Source organism: Gymnoscopelus microlampas (assembly GCF_963454915.1).
Source record: "Gymnoscopelus microlampas genome assembly, chromosome: 7".
Classification (NCBI taxonomy): domain Eukaryota; kingdom Metazoa; phylum Chordata; class Actinopteri; order Myctophiformes; family Myctophidae; genus Gymnoscopelus; species Gymnoscopelus microlampas.
The window spans coordinates 52170701-52186758 of NC_139944.1; the positions used below are offsets into that span (position 1 = coordinate 52170701).

At 41.8% G+C, this 16058-nt stretch overlaps 1 protein-coding gene across 1 annotated transcript in view; it reads right to left on the reverse strand.

Annotated features, from left to right (window-relative positions):
* The window catches only part of LOC311049173 (low-density lipoprotein receptor-related protein 1-like), a 220935-nt gene that overhangs the window by 106540 nt on the left and 98337 nt on the right, over window positions 1-16058 (reverse strand). Inside the window, exons 22-26 of the mRNA XM_084062652.1 lie at window positions 15464-15661; window positions 11407-11611; window positions 9453-9617; window positions 8078-8322; window positions 4788-4919 (exon numbers count right to left, since the gene is read on the reverse strand). Coding sequence (XP_083918778.1) covers window positions 4788-4919; window positions 8078-8322; window positions 9453-9617; window positions 11407-11611; window positions 15464-15661 — 945 coding nt within the window. The remainder of the gene's footprint in view (window positions 1-4787; window positions 4920-8077; window positions 8323-9452; window positions 9618-11406; window positions 11612-15463; window positions 15662-16058) is intronic.

A 16058-nucleotide genomic window follows, 5' to 3' on the forward strand; every position in this document is an offset into this window, starting at 1 on the left:
GCTGTAATTTAAAGTTCTCTATAACCAGCAATGTGTGAGTGTCAGTGATAATTCTGTGTATCAAATATCATTTTATTCCAAGGTAACGTCGGACTGTCTCTCGCTCTTCCATGGGCAGAGAGAGAGAGAGAGAGCGTATACGATAGCACTGTGGATAACGGCTGGCACAGCCTGGTCTTAAGGGCAATGGCATCTGGCACGGTGATTGGTTTTATTAATGTAACACCCAAACCACACCCAATGCATAATGTAACGAGTAGTGCAGGTGTTTTAGGGATAAGGCTGGTGTCGGAAGATAGCAACTTGGCCAAGGGAACGCCCCTTGCGCCAAGCATGCTAAATCCCCAAATAGTGGGTATAGCGACTTGGACGCAAAATAGGGCCCATAGTGCACTCTGCGCTTGATGCAATAGGGGGTAGGACATAAAAGTAAAAGTACGGATTGCAATCTTTAAAGGTGTAGTTCAACCAAAAAATGTTTTCTATCAATTACACACGCCATGAAGCCTTGAATTCATAGATATTTCTATTTTTTTGTCGAATTCCTAAGACAATAATTGGATGACCGGGTGGCTACTCAGTCTCCTCCTCTTTGAGTCTCCGCCGTTCATCAAATTATTGGCTCAGGAATGCGACAAAAACAAAAAGAATCTCCATGAATTCAACACTTCATGGCGTGTGTAATTGATAGAACATAAGTCATTTTTTGGTTGAACAAGTTGGACTTTAAACTTCGACTTCAGCAGAACATTGGATTTGAGCTAATCGGGAGTTAAAACTATGGTCTTTGAGCCGACAGAAGATCCCTCATCATCACAGAGGAGCGAGTTAAAGGTCAAAAACACATGAGTGCACACTATAATGGCGGTGGGGCGATAGACAGGTTGGGTGCAGGCAGCAGCCCTCTCTGCTTAAGTCATTTAACGCGGGAACGCATCTGTGTAACCACTTAAACCAATATTGTATACTTTGGCTATTCAAAAATAGCAGATCTGCAAATCTTTTAATACATATATTTTCTTTAAACAACATTTTTTACTCAAATCTTTGCTTTTGGGGGGTCCCTGGAGCAACATATTTTGATGGGGATCGGGGGCCATAAAGATAACATTTTGGGGGTCCTTAACAAGAAAAAGTTTGAGCCCCACTGATACAGCAACAATAGTTTTTTCTGAAAAACGTAGACATTTGTTGATTTGACAGTTACAAAAAAAAGATATATTCAAAGATTTGCACACATTTTCAAGATTTTTCAAAAAATAGCAGATCTACAAGCTCATAGCGCGGCACTCGGTGCCGCGCTATGAGCTTGTATATCTGCTATTTTTGAATAGCCAAAGAAATCTAAAAATGACACAGATGCGTTCCCGGTCTTAATGGGTTAAGCGTCCTTGCCAATCAAGCGCTCCACAGTTAATACAATTGCGTCTTCTGTGACTCCGATGATTGTGCTGCTGTGGGGGCCGGGCTAACGCTAACTCAATAAAGGGGGCCTACGGGCGCGTGAATGGATTCAATCAGCGCTGATGCATCCCTCTGGCACCGGCCTGAAACAGTCGCGTCGCCGATGCCGGTGGACGGACGTGACGCGGCTCAGGCGACAGTGTTGCCAGATTTTGCGAGAGAAATAAGCATAGACTAGATCTATGAAAACAAGCCCAAAATAAGCGACTTAAACAACATTAGGACACAAGGCCCAAATAAGCAAAGTTCTACACTTTAGAAACAAGCCACCCACAACTAACCAACTAACCAACTACCCAACTAACCAACAAGCAACTTTACAGAAAAAACATGCCCAAAGTCGCTTATTATAATAAGCGAGACATGGCAACAGACAGACAGAGGACAGGGAGGGGACGACGGCGAGAAGGACAGAGAAGGCAGAAAAGAAGTAATGACAGCGTCAGCCCGTATCAGCCGAGGGACACTTGGTTTGTTAGGGAGCGTGAAGACTTGTCGCTGATGTCTGCATCAGACAGAGCTCTGGGTCCTGATGGCCCCGTTTCATTAACCCTTTAAGACCTGAGGTTCCGATTCTGCAAAATGTCTTCTAAATCCTAACGGTTTTCTGAAAAACGTATGTTTCTATATCAGTGGTGCTCAAACCTTTTCATGTGTAGGACCCCCAAACTTATATGTATTTGGCCACCGACCCCCATCTCAAAATATGTTGTTATTTTTGAATAGCCCAAAGTGTAAAATAATGCTTTTTTAGCTCAAATCAAGAAGTGACACAGTTGCGTTCCAGGTCTTAATGAGTTAAACCCTGCAGATAATGGAGAACGCCGCGGTGCCCGGAATACTAAATGCCTCGTCTTCTCCTCACTGAACAAACAGCTTCCACAGCCCGGCCTGTCACTGTGGTGACACCACGTCACCCAGGGCCACAAAAACTCTCTGAGGATTCTTTAATCCGTTTGGACCGGGTCTAAAGCATCTGACTGTGTCGGGTTTTTTTTTTTTTTCTTTGACTATTCAAAAAAATAGCAGATCTACAAGCTCATAGCGGTGCCGCGCTATGAGCTTGTAGATCTGCTATATATATTTTTTGTAATCGTGATTTTTTTTTTGCAAATCTTTGAATTTATATATATTTTCAAGCAAACATTTGTAACTCAAATCTTTGCTTCTGGGGGTCACTGGAACAAAATATAAGTATATATATTAAAAGATTTGCACACAATTTCCCCCCAAAAAATAGCAGATCTACAAGGTCGTAGCGCTATGAGCTTGTAGATCTGCTATTTTTGAATAGCCAAAGAAATCTTAAAATGACACAGATGCGTTCCCGGATTGAATGGGTTAATCCTTTCTGTCACTCTCTCACTCTCTCTCACTCTGCAGACTGTGCTAACGACAACAATACAATATAACAACAACAAGATAATAATAATAGTAATCATAATGATAATACTACATGTAATCAAATAATACGGATGAAAATAAAAATGGCAACAGTACAGGTAAGAAAGGCAGGTATATATATATACAAGTATTTAACTGCAGGTAAATGTCTTTAGCAGCCAGTGTTGCCAGATCTGCTTATTATAATTTCCCCACAATATTCTATTTGAAAATAGCCGATCTCCGGGCAGAACCCACCACGGGGACAGTTAACTCATTCAATCCAGGAACACATCCATTCAGCTTTATATTTCGTTGGCTATTCAAAAATAGCAGATATTAAGCTATGAGCTTGTAGATCTGTTAATTACGTATTAAATCTTTGAATATATATGTGCATTTTTTTACTTAAATCTTTGCTTCTGGGGGTCCCTGGAACAAAATATTTTATGATGGGGAGGGGGGAGGGGTACTTACAACGTGTTGTAATTATAATTTTAGAATGGCAATCTGTAAAATCATTTATTTATGTATCTATTTATATTTGAGGCCATAGCATGTTAGTTTCACAGCAGGGGTCTTCTCACAGCTTCTGTTTCTGTCATTCAACAACTGTTCCAAATGTCTATTTCCACATATTCTCTGTATCAGCATATAATCTGTCCCAAATGAGACTATACAATGGTCAATGCTAATTTAACCAGTCAGCATGTTCCTACTGTGACTTAGAATAGCAAATAACCCTATATGACCATTTAGGATAACGTCCTATATGTCCCATATCGTCACCTTATTAAACTAATGGCCTAAGTCATTTTTTCAAGGTTTTCAGGAAAAATAAAAAACTGATCCAGAACAAAACTATATGATATTTCTTAATCATTTCACCCAAAATGTTTATAACAAATTATGAATATTTAAATAGAAATAACACTGTCTGTCAGTTATGTAACATAAGAGATTTAAATAGGTTTAAATAGGATTAAATATGACTTAGGCCAAAATAAAAAGCAAAACAAATTACAAAATGGCCTAAATCAGTAAATAATTTGGCTTTAATATAGGCAAAAAAAAGGCCTATTTTGGCCTAAGTCACACTAGGGAGTTAGGCCATTATACTAAAAGGGGAGTGAACAGCATGATCCTTTTCAATTAGGAGATAGGCGATTTTACCAGAGGTGGCCAGTGTCATGAGGACCTGACTTAGGCAAAAATATCATTTCCTCAAAAAATGACTGAAGACGATATGACACTTCCGGAGGCTTGTGCCCCGAGGGACTGCGGGAAAACAAGCCAGGAGGGCCTTTTCCTTGTGATCTGTAAGGCTGTTGCTCTGCTGAAACTTCCTGATAAATGGTCGACACTTCACCCTGACTGGATATACATATTTTCCATAATAGTGTCCCATCGCAACGCATTGTGAGCTTGTAGACCTGTTATTTCCACTTCCACATTTTTGAAAATATATGAATTCATAGGTCTGAAAGTATATTATTTTTAACCCATTAATACCTGGAACTGTGTCATTTTTAGATTTGAGCTAAAAAGCATTATTTTACACTTTGGGCTATTCAAAAAATAGCAGATCTACAAGCTCATAGCGCGGCACCGAGTGCCGCGCTACGAGCTTGTAGATCTGCTATTTTTTTTAAATCGTGACAATGTGTACAAATCTTTGAATATATATATATTTTTAAAGCGAACATTTTTGACTCAAGTCTTTGCTTCTGGGGGGGGTCCCTGGAACAAAATATTTTGATGGGGGTCCGCGGCCAAATACATATAATTTTGGGGGTCCTTGACATGAAAAAGTTTGAGCACCACTGATATAGAAACATACGTTTTTCAGAATACTGTTGAGATTTAGGAGACATGTAGGATCGGCTTCAGGTCTCAATGGGTTAACAAAACAGGTGTAGGTGTGAACGTATGTTATTTACCAAAACAGGTGTGGTTGTCGGCGCCCAGCTTCATGAGGTGAGGACAGGCACAGGAGAAGGTCTGGTTGTAGTTGATGAGACACAGGTGAGAACATGGACCCATGCCGAAGTTAGCTGCACACGGGTTAGGAGCTGAAGAGAGAGAGAGAAGGGGGGGGGGGTTACAATTCGAGGCGCGATAAGTACAGTGAAATAACGCACATCCTCCGTTTTTGGTGCTGAGACAAAACGTCAACTTGGCCAAGACCGCAAAATGAGTTATAATTTGTACTTTTACTTTTGCTACTTTAAAGGGATAGTTCACCCCAAAAAAAATACTTTTTTTCTCTATCGATTAGTAATTTGATGACCGGCGGACAGGTATAGGCAGCGGTACCGGTAGGAGACACAAAGGAGACTCTTTGTGTCTCCTACCGGAACCGGTGCCGGTCATCAAATGATTGGCTTAGGAATGTGAAAAAAACAAGAAAATATCCATGAACTCAAGTCTCTATGGGTTGACTAATCGATCGGGGAAAAAAGTCATTTTGGAGGTGAATTATCCGTTTAGGTATATTTTGATGCCAATACTTTTCTACTTTTACTCAAGTACAGTACATTTTGAAAACAGGACCGTTACTTGTACCGTAACAGACTATTTCTACATTGTGGTATTGATACTATTACTTAAGTAAAAAATGTGAGTACTTTCACTGACAGTGACCCTCTGGAGAGCTCCAGGATGACTCACTCAGGATTATTAGGAAACGTCAATCAAACAAAGTTCCTCTGGTGCCCCCCTTGTGTGCGTGTGCGTGTGCGTGTGCGTGTGCGTGTGTGTGTGTGTGTGTGTGCGTGTGCGTGTGTGTGCGCGTGTGTGCGTGTGTGAGAGTCCTAAATAAGCAGACTGGATGTACTAACTAGCATGTCACACACATGACAGGTTCACCATTTTATTGTCACCCTGTCACAACAGCGTGACAGGGTGTGACAGGGTAGCACACACTGCAGGCAGTAAAAGAATAGCTGTTTATGGCTGTTGGAGTTCAGTCACAGTTCTCTATTTTATGTTTGTATACATTATGCATGTACATACGGTGTCTGAGAGTGTGTGTGTGTGTGTGTGTGTGTGTGTGTGTGTGTGTGTGTGTGTGTGTGTGTGTGTGTGTGTGTGTGTGTGTGTGTGTGTGTGTGTGTGTGTGTGTGTATGTGTGTGTGTGTGTGTGTGTGTGTGTGTGTGTGTGTGTGTGTGTGTGTGTGTGTGTGTGAGTGAGTGTACTGAAAAATAGCTCTCCTAAAACGTTGCTGTCATCGTAAGCATAGCAAGTATAGCAATACCAATGTGTGTGTCTATCTGAGATTCCTTTCTGAAAGCCATGATTTATGTGTGACAGCACTATCAGTGTGTTCATCTGTGTGCATTTTGATTTTTATAACAAAACATGCATTAACCACTTAAGCTCTGTATAAATTTCGCCCATTTGAAAATAGCCGATCTACAAGCTCACAGTGCATCACAACACGACGCATTGTGAGCTTGTAGATTGGCTATTTTCACCTTAATGTTCACCCCAGAATAGGGTTCAAGTGGTGAATACATTAGTGTATTTGACATCTGCTGCTACGTGATGATTCTTCCTCGCACACACTAGAGACTGGTACTTAATGTTTGAGTTACTACACACCGTATGAATATTTGATACTCTGTTTTGTTATTTGACATTTTCCTTTTCTTATGATAATGTTTTTGTAACTGCAATTCATGGAAGCTTGTGCGGAAAAGACTTCCCCCCCAGGCTTTCACTCCTGTGATGTGACAATAAACTTCAAGTTGGATTTGAAGCTGTGTGTGTGTGTGCGTGTGTGCGTGCGTGCGTGCGTGTGTGCGTGCCTGCGTGCGTGCGTGCGTGTGTGTGTGGATCTCATAAGAAAGGACATATCCAAACATTTTACACCGTCAGTGAGAATGCCTTCCATGTTTCAACTCCGTACTGATATCCTGAAATCTTTGCACATTTCTCTGCTAATACACCATTGTCAATCAGTTTTCATTATTGAAGTGGCCTGCACCTTTGACTCTGGCTTGGAGGAAGCTTTTATGACTAAAGTCATTAAATACCAGCCGCTCCTCCATACCATCACAGAGCTAGGTTATAGGTGCAATCTACTTTATTTTGTTTATCTTTGGCAGCCTAGGACATGTACATAGGTAGGCTTCCGACAACTTGGTATGCCAAAAAAAAAGCATGTAAAAGGCTTGCAAAATTGTCTGCAATCTCTTCTGTTATTGGTAGCCGCAACATATGGCGAAGACGCTGTTACGTGTAACCCTGAGGGGTGTGTGGGTAATTGTCCAAGATTTGCTGACTGTACATTTTTACAGCACCTTGTAAATATTTGTGTCCTTGTATTGTATCACTTATGTGGACATAAATACATTATTACGTGTGTGTGTGTGTGTGTGTGTGTGTGTGTGTGTGTGTGTGTGTGTGTGTGTGTGTGTGTGTGTGTGTGTGTGTGTGTGTGTGTGTGTGTGTGTGTGGGTGGGTGGGTGGGTGTGTGTGTGTGTGTGTGTGTGTGTGTGTGTGTGAGAGAGAGAGCACGCACTGGTTGAGAAAGTAACAAAGTACATTAACCCATTAAGACCTGGGACGCAACTGCTGCATTTTTTCTATTTGAGCTAAAAAGCATTATTTTATAATTTTGGCTATTCAAAAATAGCAGATCTACAAGCAGATCTACAAGACCGTAGCGCGGCACCGAGTGCCACGATCCCTGCCATGATCGCGCGTTCAACTGTTTGTAGACACACAGGGTAGCTGTGTGAGTGGCCCAGAGAAGACATTTTCAATCGGCGATCGTCCATTTTGAAAAACAACAACCGAGATAATGGCGGATTAGCGGAAGCTTTAGAGCGGTGAAAGAAAATCTTCGATTGACATTCCTTTCCGTTTCTGGTGTGCTACAATGAAATGTGTCACTGCGAGGGAGGCCTACAATGAAATGTGTCACTTTGCGTAGAACTACGCGACTGGCAGGCTGCGCAATTATTTAGGTTCGCGTAGAAGAACTACGCGATTGGCACGCAATGTGTTAACATGAAAAAGATTGAGCACCACTGATATAGAAACATTAAGTTTATCAGAATACTGTTGGGAATTAGGAGACATTTGTAGAATCGGCCTCAGGTCTTAATGGGTTAACTTGAGCATTTGTATTTTTGGATACTTGTGAATTTCACTCCTTTTTAAACCTGAGTTTGTCTTGAAGGGTGGTATAGACCTGCAGGTCAAAAAGGTCACACATCTTACCCTGAGGTTGTCTTGAAGGGTGGTACACCTGCAGGTCAAAGGGTTGTGTGTTGGTCCTCTGGACCACCGTCACGTTGCCTCCCGTCCACTTGTTGGCCTTGGCCAGCGTGTTGGTCCTCCAGTCGGTCCAGTAGACCTCCCCCCCGTACATGGTGACGGCGAAGGGGTGGGACAGGTACTCGTGGCCCCTCAGCACCTCGATGAGGCCCGAGCCGTCGTATTTGGCCGAATAAATGGCGTCGGACCTGAGGGAGTTGTGGTGAATGGCAATGATTGAAGAATGTGTCGGAAAGTTCAACTACAGTACATACATGCGTAGTAGGGCTGTCAACTTTCCTCAGAAATGATATTCCAATATTGGTCTTAAAAATGTGCAGATATTCAAATGATTATTATTATAAAAAAATATATATATTTTTTTTTTCTAAAAAATATATATATATATTTTTTTGACAGAAACAGTACAAAAAACAATATATCGAGTGCTCGGATCCAATAAAACATATATTTTGTTTGTTTTTATAACTTCATACATTGTTTTTTGTATTGTTGGTGTCAAATAAACATTAAAAAAAAAAAAAAAAAAAAAAAATGTATTTATTTAAATTCGAATATTAATTTTCATATTCAAATATACATATTTTCCCAATATTCGACTAATATTCAAATATCAAATATTCGTTTGACAGCCCTAATGCGTAATGCGTGTGTGTGTGCAGAGCCGCTCCACCCTATACGCACACTACCCGCCGATCGAAGGGGCCCCCTCTCCGCCCCCTCCCTTCAGCAGAAAATAACGTGCATTACTGCGTTCACATCAGCGCAGGCTGCGCAGCACTGCTTGGCTTGAATGAGACAGCTGCTGCAGGCTGTCTGATTGGCTGTCAGTGGCGCACGCTCTGGTGTGTGCTGTCTGCTCCGCCTCCCCTCCCCTCTCAGTGACAATGTGAGTGTGAGTGTTTTGGCAACCCTAACCCTAACCCCGAAATAAAGTAACAAAAAAAGTAACTTTATCCGCGGGAAACCCGGGAAAAAATCGCGTGCGCACGCTCACGAGGGACACACCTGTGTGTCTACAAACAGTTGAACGCACGATCATGGCAGGGATCGTGGCACTCGGTGCCGCACTACGGGCTTGTAGATCTGCTTGTAGATCTGCTATTTTTGAATAGCCAAAAAAATTGAATAGCCAAAATTATAAAATAATGCTTTTTAGCTCAAATAGAAAAAATGCCGTCCCGTATCCTGCCCCGTATCCTGCTTAGGGCCCCTGTGGAGTCTAAACCGGCACTGTGTGTTTGTGACTGTGTGTGACTGTGTGTGACAGTGTGTGCGTGCACGTGTGCGTGTGTGTGTATTCTTAAGAGTGTGTGACCTGGCATCGATCCAGAGGATGCGTCTCTCCAGGTAGTCCACGGTCAGTCCGTTGGGCCAGCCCCCGTTGCCCGTCTCCTTGTGGATGGTCTTCCTGCCCTCTCCGCTCATGGACGCCGCCTCGATCCGGGGCAGGCTGGCGTCCCAGTCCGTCCAGAACAGGATGCTGCAGCCAGACAGACAGACAGACAGACAGACAGACAGACAGACAGACCAGACAGACACACAGACAGACAGACAGACCAGACAGACACACAGACAGACAGACAGACAGACAGACAGACAGACAGACAGACAGACAGACAGACAGACAGACAGACAGACACGACATGATGAGGAGGTTTAGAGGAACAGCTGTTTAATCACTCAGAAAACTCTTCTACTTCCCTAAACAATTAACCCGTTTAGACCGGGAACGCATCTGTGTCATTTTTAAGATTTTCTTTGGGCTATTCTAAAATAGCAGATATACAAGCTCACAGCGCGGCACAGAGTGCCGCGCTTGTAGATCTGCTATTTTAGAAAAATCGTGAAAATGTGTGCAAATCTTTTGAATATATATATATATACATTTTTAACTCAAATCTTTGCTCCTGGGGGTCCCTGGAACAAAACTTTTTGAGATGGGGGTCCACGGCCAAATACATATCATTTTGAGGGTCCTTGAGAACCACCAACAACATATGTTTTTCAAAAAACTGGTAGGATTGAGAAGACATTTGTAGAATCCTCCAGAAGCAAAGATTTGAGTTCCAAATGTTCGCTTTAAAATATATATATTCAAAGATTTGCACAAACTCTCACGATTCTTCCAAAAATAGCAGATCTACAAGCTATGCCGCGCTATGAGTTTGTATATCTGTTATTTTTCAATAGCTAAAGAAATCTAAAAATGACACCGATGCGTTCCCGGTCTTAATGGGTTAAGCAAGATTAACCAAGCATTAGATTAATCGGGAACGTCGTCACATCCTTATAAATGATGTAAAACAAGACGGGGTCTAAGTATAGCATGGTTTTCCTTATGCTATGTATGTATACTATAGGAGCCCTGTCTTGCTCTGCGATTATGAAAAAAGGTTTGAGAATTATGCCTATCTTATTAGGCATGTTTTTATTATTTTGAAAAACATTTTATAATAGTGAAAATAGCCGATATACATCGACACGTTGTGAGCTTGTAGATCGGTAAAAAAGACGCGTAAAAAAACGAGAAGAAAATACAGGATCTTTGCAAGAGAATTGATAAAAAAGTCACTTGCTACTGTATTGAAAAGAGGATAAGAGAAAACACAGTATTGTAAAAAAAACGAGAAGAAAATACTGGATTTGTATAAGATTTTTCTGGAAACATTTGTTTGGAAAATAATTTAAAAGTGTTTAAAAAAAACGTGAAAAATCGTATTGTGAAGCTAGTATCGTGATTGGAATCGTATCGTGAGTTGAGTGAATCGTTACATGCCTAGTCCAGGGGTCTTCAACAGGGGGTCTGGGACCCCTAGGGTGTCCTCAGAGTTACTACAGGGGGTCCGCCAAATCTTTGTGTGATATGATTTTTTTTTTACATTAACCACCCTAGCATCACTTTTCTGAGGAGAACTTTAGCCAAAAATAGCCGATCTACAAGCCCACAACGCCTCGCGCTGCGAGGCGTTGTGAGCTTGTAGATCGGCTATTTTTGGCAAAGAGGTATAGGTGTAGAGGGAAAAAAGAACAGACCAAGTAAACAAAAAACGTTTAATCTGAAACACAATTTTATACCATATAAAGTAGGGGGTCCCTGCTTCATCTCTCTCTCAGCTAGGGGTCCTTGGCCTGAAAACGTTGAAGACCCCTGGCCTAGTCAATATGGCTCGCCCCTTTGAGCACACACTGTAACAATATATGATTCTATGCTTCTTGGCAGAAGATGTGCAGGGCTTGTTTGTTTGTTTGATTGTTTGTCCTATACTGACCCGTCACGGGGGTCCAGGGCGATGGCCCTGGGGTGCTCCACCTCTCCGGCGAGCAGCGTGGTCCTCATGGTGCCGTCCAGCTTGGCCACCTCGATCTGGTCTAGGTTGCTCTCCACCCAGTAGATGTTCCCGGCGATCCAGTCCACCGCCAGGCCCTCAGGGGTGGCCAGGCCGTACTGGATCACCACGTCAAAGCTGGTCAGAGCTGGAGGCATAAAACCACATGGTGAAGAAAGATGCTGTGTTAACGCATTAAGAGTGGGGAACAGATGCCTGTGTCATCTGTATTTCTTTGGGCTATTCCATATATATCGTGAAAATGTTGCTATAACATCAGTGGTTCTCAAACTTTTTTCATATCAAGATCCCCCAAAATGATATGTGTTTGGCCGCGGGCACCCTCAAAATATTTTGTTCCAGGGACCCCCCCCGGAAGCAAAGATTTGAGTTACAAATGTTCGCTTTAAAAGATATACTGTATATATTGAAATATTTGCACAAATTTGGAGGTGGTCTCCCTTAGGGGTGGGACGATATGGGTAACTCTCACGATACGATATCTGTGGTGATATTAGGCCCTCAATAACAATAATATCACGATATTCGATATATTGCGATATCACAATATATTGCATGAAATTTCACCAACGATATATCACGATAGTCCTTGTATTCAATCCATAAACACATAAAATAGCACCAAACAGTTCAAAATCATCATTACACAAATACAGAGTCAGAAAAACAACGTGTCACAAAAAATAAATAATAATAATAATGATATCGATTTTTTTTGGCAGTATATCGATTATTTATCGCGGGAGAAAGTATCGCGATATATCACGATATCGATATATCGTCCCACCCCTAGTCTCCCTATACTCTTCCATTGAGACGATCCTGGTGTCTGGTATTGTACGACACCTACTGTTTGACAAGTAGTACTGTCTGAAGTTCATAGATGCAATAACTGCCCTGGCCAAGCAGGGATTCAGCCTTTAAAAAAAAGTGCTAGAAATGTGGTTTAAGGTAATAAACCCTTATTGCAATAACATTTTCCAGTATCGGTATTTGGAATGAGCGACCACCCCGCCCCCGTCCCGTCCACTGAGTTCAATGGACAGGTGGCGCCATCTTGAGAGGTTTTCGGCTATTACTTTCAATGGTGTGACGTGCACGTTCTCTTTCTGAGTTGGTATCGTTAGATTTGACCAATAAGATAAATAATCGCTAATCTGATATCGTGTCAACATGTCAACATCGTGCATCCCTATACACACAGTGGTGGAAAAAGTCTTTTTTTTTACTTTAAAAGTATTAATACTGCAATGTAGAAATACAAGTACAAGTCCGGAATTCAAAATGTACTTGAGTAAAAGTACAAAAGTATTGGTATCAAAATGTACATAAAGTACCAAAAGTAGAAAGTACTCATTATGCAGAATGTCCCGTCTACAAGCTCACAATGCGTCGCATCGCGACACATTGCGATCTTGTAGATCGGCTATTTTCAAATGGCCGAAATGTATATAGGGCTGAAGTGGTTAATGTATGTTTTGTAACAATAATCAAAATCTACAAAGTAACTACAGTAGTAACTAACGTTTTCAAATAATTGTAGTGGAAAAAGTACAGTACTTGCCTCTGAGATGTAGTGGAGTACAAGTAAAAGTACTGAAAATTGGAAACACTCCAGTAAGTACAGTACTTGAGTACAAGTACTTACAGTAGTTACTTTCCACCACTGTACACACAGCTCATTAGCATTGCTGAGGTAATGAGAGGAGTCTCGTCTGACTGCGTCTGATTGATGGCTTTAGCCTTTTTTTTTAAGGCAGCTGTTGGGCTTTGATTGATTAGTTGCTGCTCGTTGGCAGGAGGCAGACTTATTGTATCTGGTGTGTTGTTTATGGCTGTCATCCTCTGCAACAGCAGCTACACTGCATCATATTATCTGCAGTGGTGTAAAGTAACTAAGTACATTTACTCAAGTACACTGTACTGTACTGAAGTAACATTTTGAGGTAATTTTACTTAACTGCAGTGTTCTCAATTCTGTTATACTTTTTAACTTTTACTCCACTACATCTCAGAGTCAAATATTGTACTTTTTTTTTTACTCCACTACAATTATAAGAACAGTTTGGTTACTAGTTACTTTGTAGATTCGGATTAACCCTATTTAAACTATAAAAATAGCCGATCTACAAGATCGTGACGCGTTTGTGAGCTTGTAGATCTGCTATTTTCTAAAGATTTTAATATACGTAATGATACCTTGTGAAATGAGACATTGTCCATAATGATTACTTTTTACTTGTGGTACTTAAGTATATTTCGATATATGCCAATTCTTGTTGTACGTTTACTCAAGTGTTTTTTTTATTCTGGACTTTTACTTTTATTTCTACATTGTGGTATTGATACTTTTACTTAAGTGCGATATCTGAGTACTTTTTTGGACCACTGACTCACTGCCTCATATATCTGCTGTTAGCCTACGCACTGTGTTTTGTTTTCATACTTTCATACTTTGCCTGGAAGGCAACATCAGCAAGTTTGGTAATCACTAACAGTTCAGGGACTTAAACTACTGCAGAGGCAGAGTTCAGGCTTCCAACACTGCAGCACAACAACAACAAACATACTAATCCTCTCCCTAGACTGTAAATGAGCCGTAGAACCTTTACTGTATGTTTGTCCTAAAGCATACGTTTAAAATGGAAAATGCACTCGGCCAACGGTTGGACGATAACAGCGGCGGGGGGTCCTTTGGACCGTTGGGGCTGGGCAGTGGCGTGCACAGACATTTTGAGGGGCAGGTGCTCAAGTAAATGATACTTTTTTTCTTTACTTGGTCTGCTCTTTTTTCCCTCTACACTTATACCTCTTTGCCAAAAATAGCCGATCTACAAGCCCACAACGCCTCGCAGCGCGAGGCGTTGTGGGCTTGTAGATCGGCTATTTTTGGCTAAAGTTCTCCTCAGAAAAGGGATGCTAGGTTTCGAGTGGTTATGGTAAAAAGAAAAATCATATCAAAAGAGATTTGGCGGACCCCCTGTAGTAACTCTGAAGACCCCCTAGGGGCCCCGGACCCCCTGTTGAAGACCCCTGCTGTGCCCTTTTTTCAAAAGGGCACTTCTGGTCAAGAGGGCAAAGGGCAGGTGCTCTAGCACCACCTAGAGTCTTTCTGTGCACGTCCCTGGGGCTGGGACTAGAGTTTTAGGGCCGGGCCCAAAATCTAATTATTACCGCCCAAAAACTGCCCCTAGCGGCCTAACGGTAAGGCCGACGGAAATGGCAGTGGATGTGTTGGATGCAGCTTAAAGTGAACTTTTCTCAGGTATCTGGTTTGTCGCCGTCCGACCTTTCTAGCCCATGTTATTGAAGAAAGACGGTGACAATGGCCAAAATCAATAAAAAAATCGGTGATCGAAAATTTGCGAAAGTTGCCGTTTTCAAGATGTTTTGGCCAGTATCTCTGGAACGGAAGGTCCAATGTGCTCAGTTCAAAGCCTGTTGGATGCGTGACTATGAGGACATTAACCGCCAAGAACGTAGTCCTACAGTCCATTAAATCCAACTGTTAAGCGCCGAGACCGTAGCCCTACGGTCTGTGGTGCTTTTCAATTTTCGATACGGCACATTTCATTGTAACACCACCGGAAACAGAATTATTCGGGATCCGGTTTTGCCGATCCCGTCGGCCCTCGTTCTAATGACGAAACTGAAACCCTATTTTCTCCTTGTAGTTTTTTCTCCTTGGTGATCACTATTTAACATAAACAGTTCTAACTACAACATGGATGCACCGTTTGACACGTGGTCTTCACTGCTCGAACCAGGCAGATGTCCGCGATGTATACAAACAGTGCACAGCTCAATCTTACGGATTTCAACAAGGTCTATGGCGACGTGAAAAAAACAAAAAAAAACAATAAAACGTTGGCACTGGTGAGTACATTATGAGATTAACCTCTGGCGGTCAATGTGTTAAGCACATAATGACACCTTTTCGTGTTTTTTGGGGCCTAAAAGTAATGGTCATCGTTCTCACCTCCGTTCTCAGACAGCTTCCCGCGGTAGATCTTGTCCTCGACCACGTCTGTCCAGTAGAGGGAGTTCTGGGCGAGGTGGAAGTCCAGGGCGATGGTGTTCCTCAGGCCGGGCACCAGCACGCTGTAGTCGCCCTTGTTCAGGTCGATGCGGCGGATCTCGTGGCGATTTGAGAAGATGATGAACGGTTTGAACGCGTCTGGAGGGGGGGGAAGAATTTTTAAATATCGATAATGAGTAAACCACTGGCTTGAAGGACAAACAAACCGTGTTGTTGCATCAATAAAACATAACATTAAATAAGTAAATTTGTTTAAAATATGAACATTCGACACACACCAAATTTCTTTGGCTATTAAAAAAATAGACATACTGTAGCAGATCATAGCGCGGCTATTTATATATATATTTTTAGAGCGAACATTTGTAACTCAAATCTTTGCTTCTGGGGATTCTACAAATGTAAAAATCCTAACAGTTTTCTTAAAAAACCTATGTTGCTAAAATTCTCAATTTGGTTCTCAAACCTTTTTTCATATCATGTATTTGGCCGTGGACCCCCATCTCAAAATATTTAGTTCTAGCAGTAGGGACCC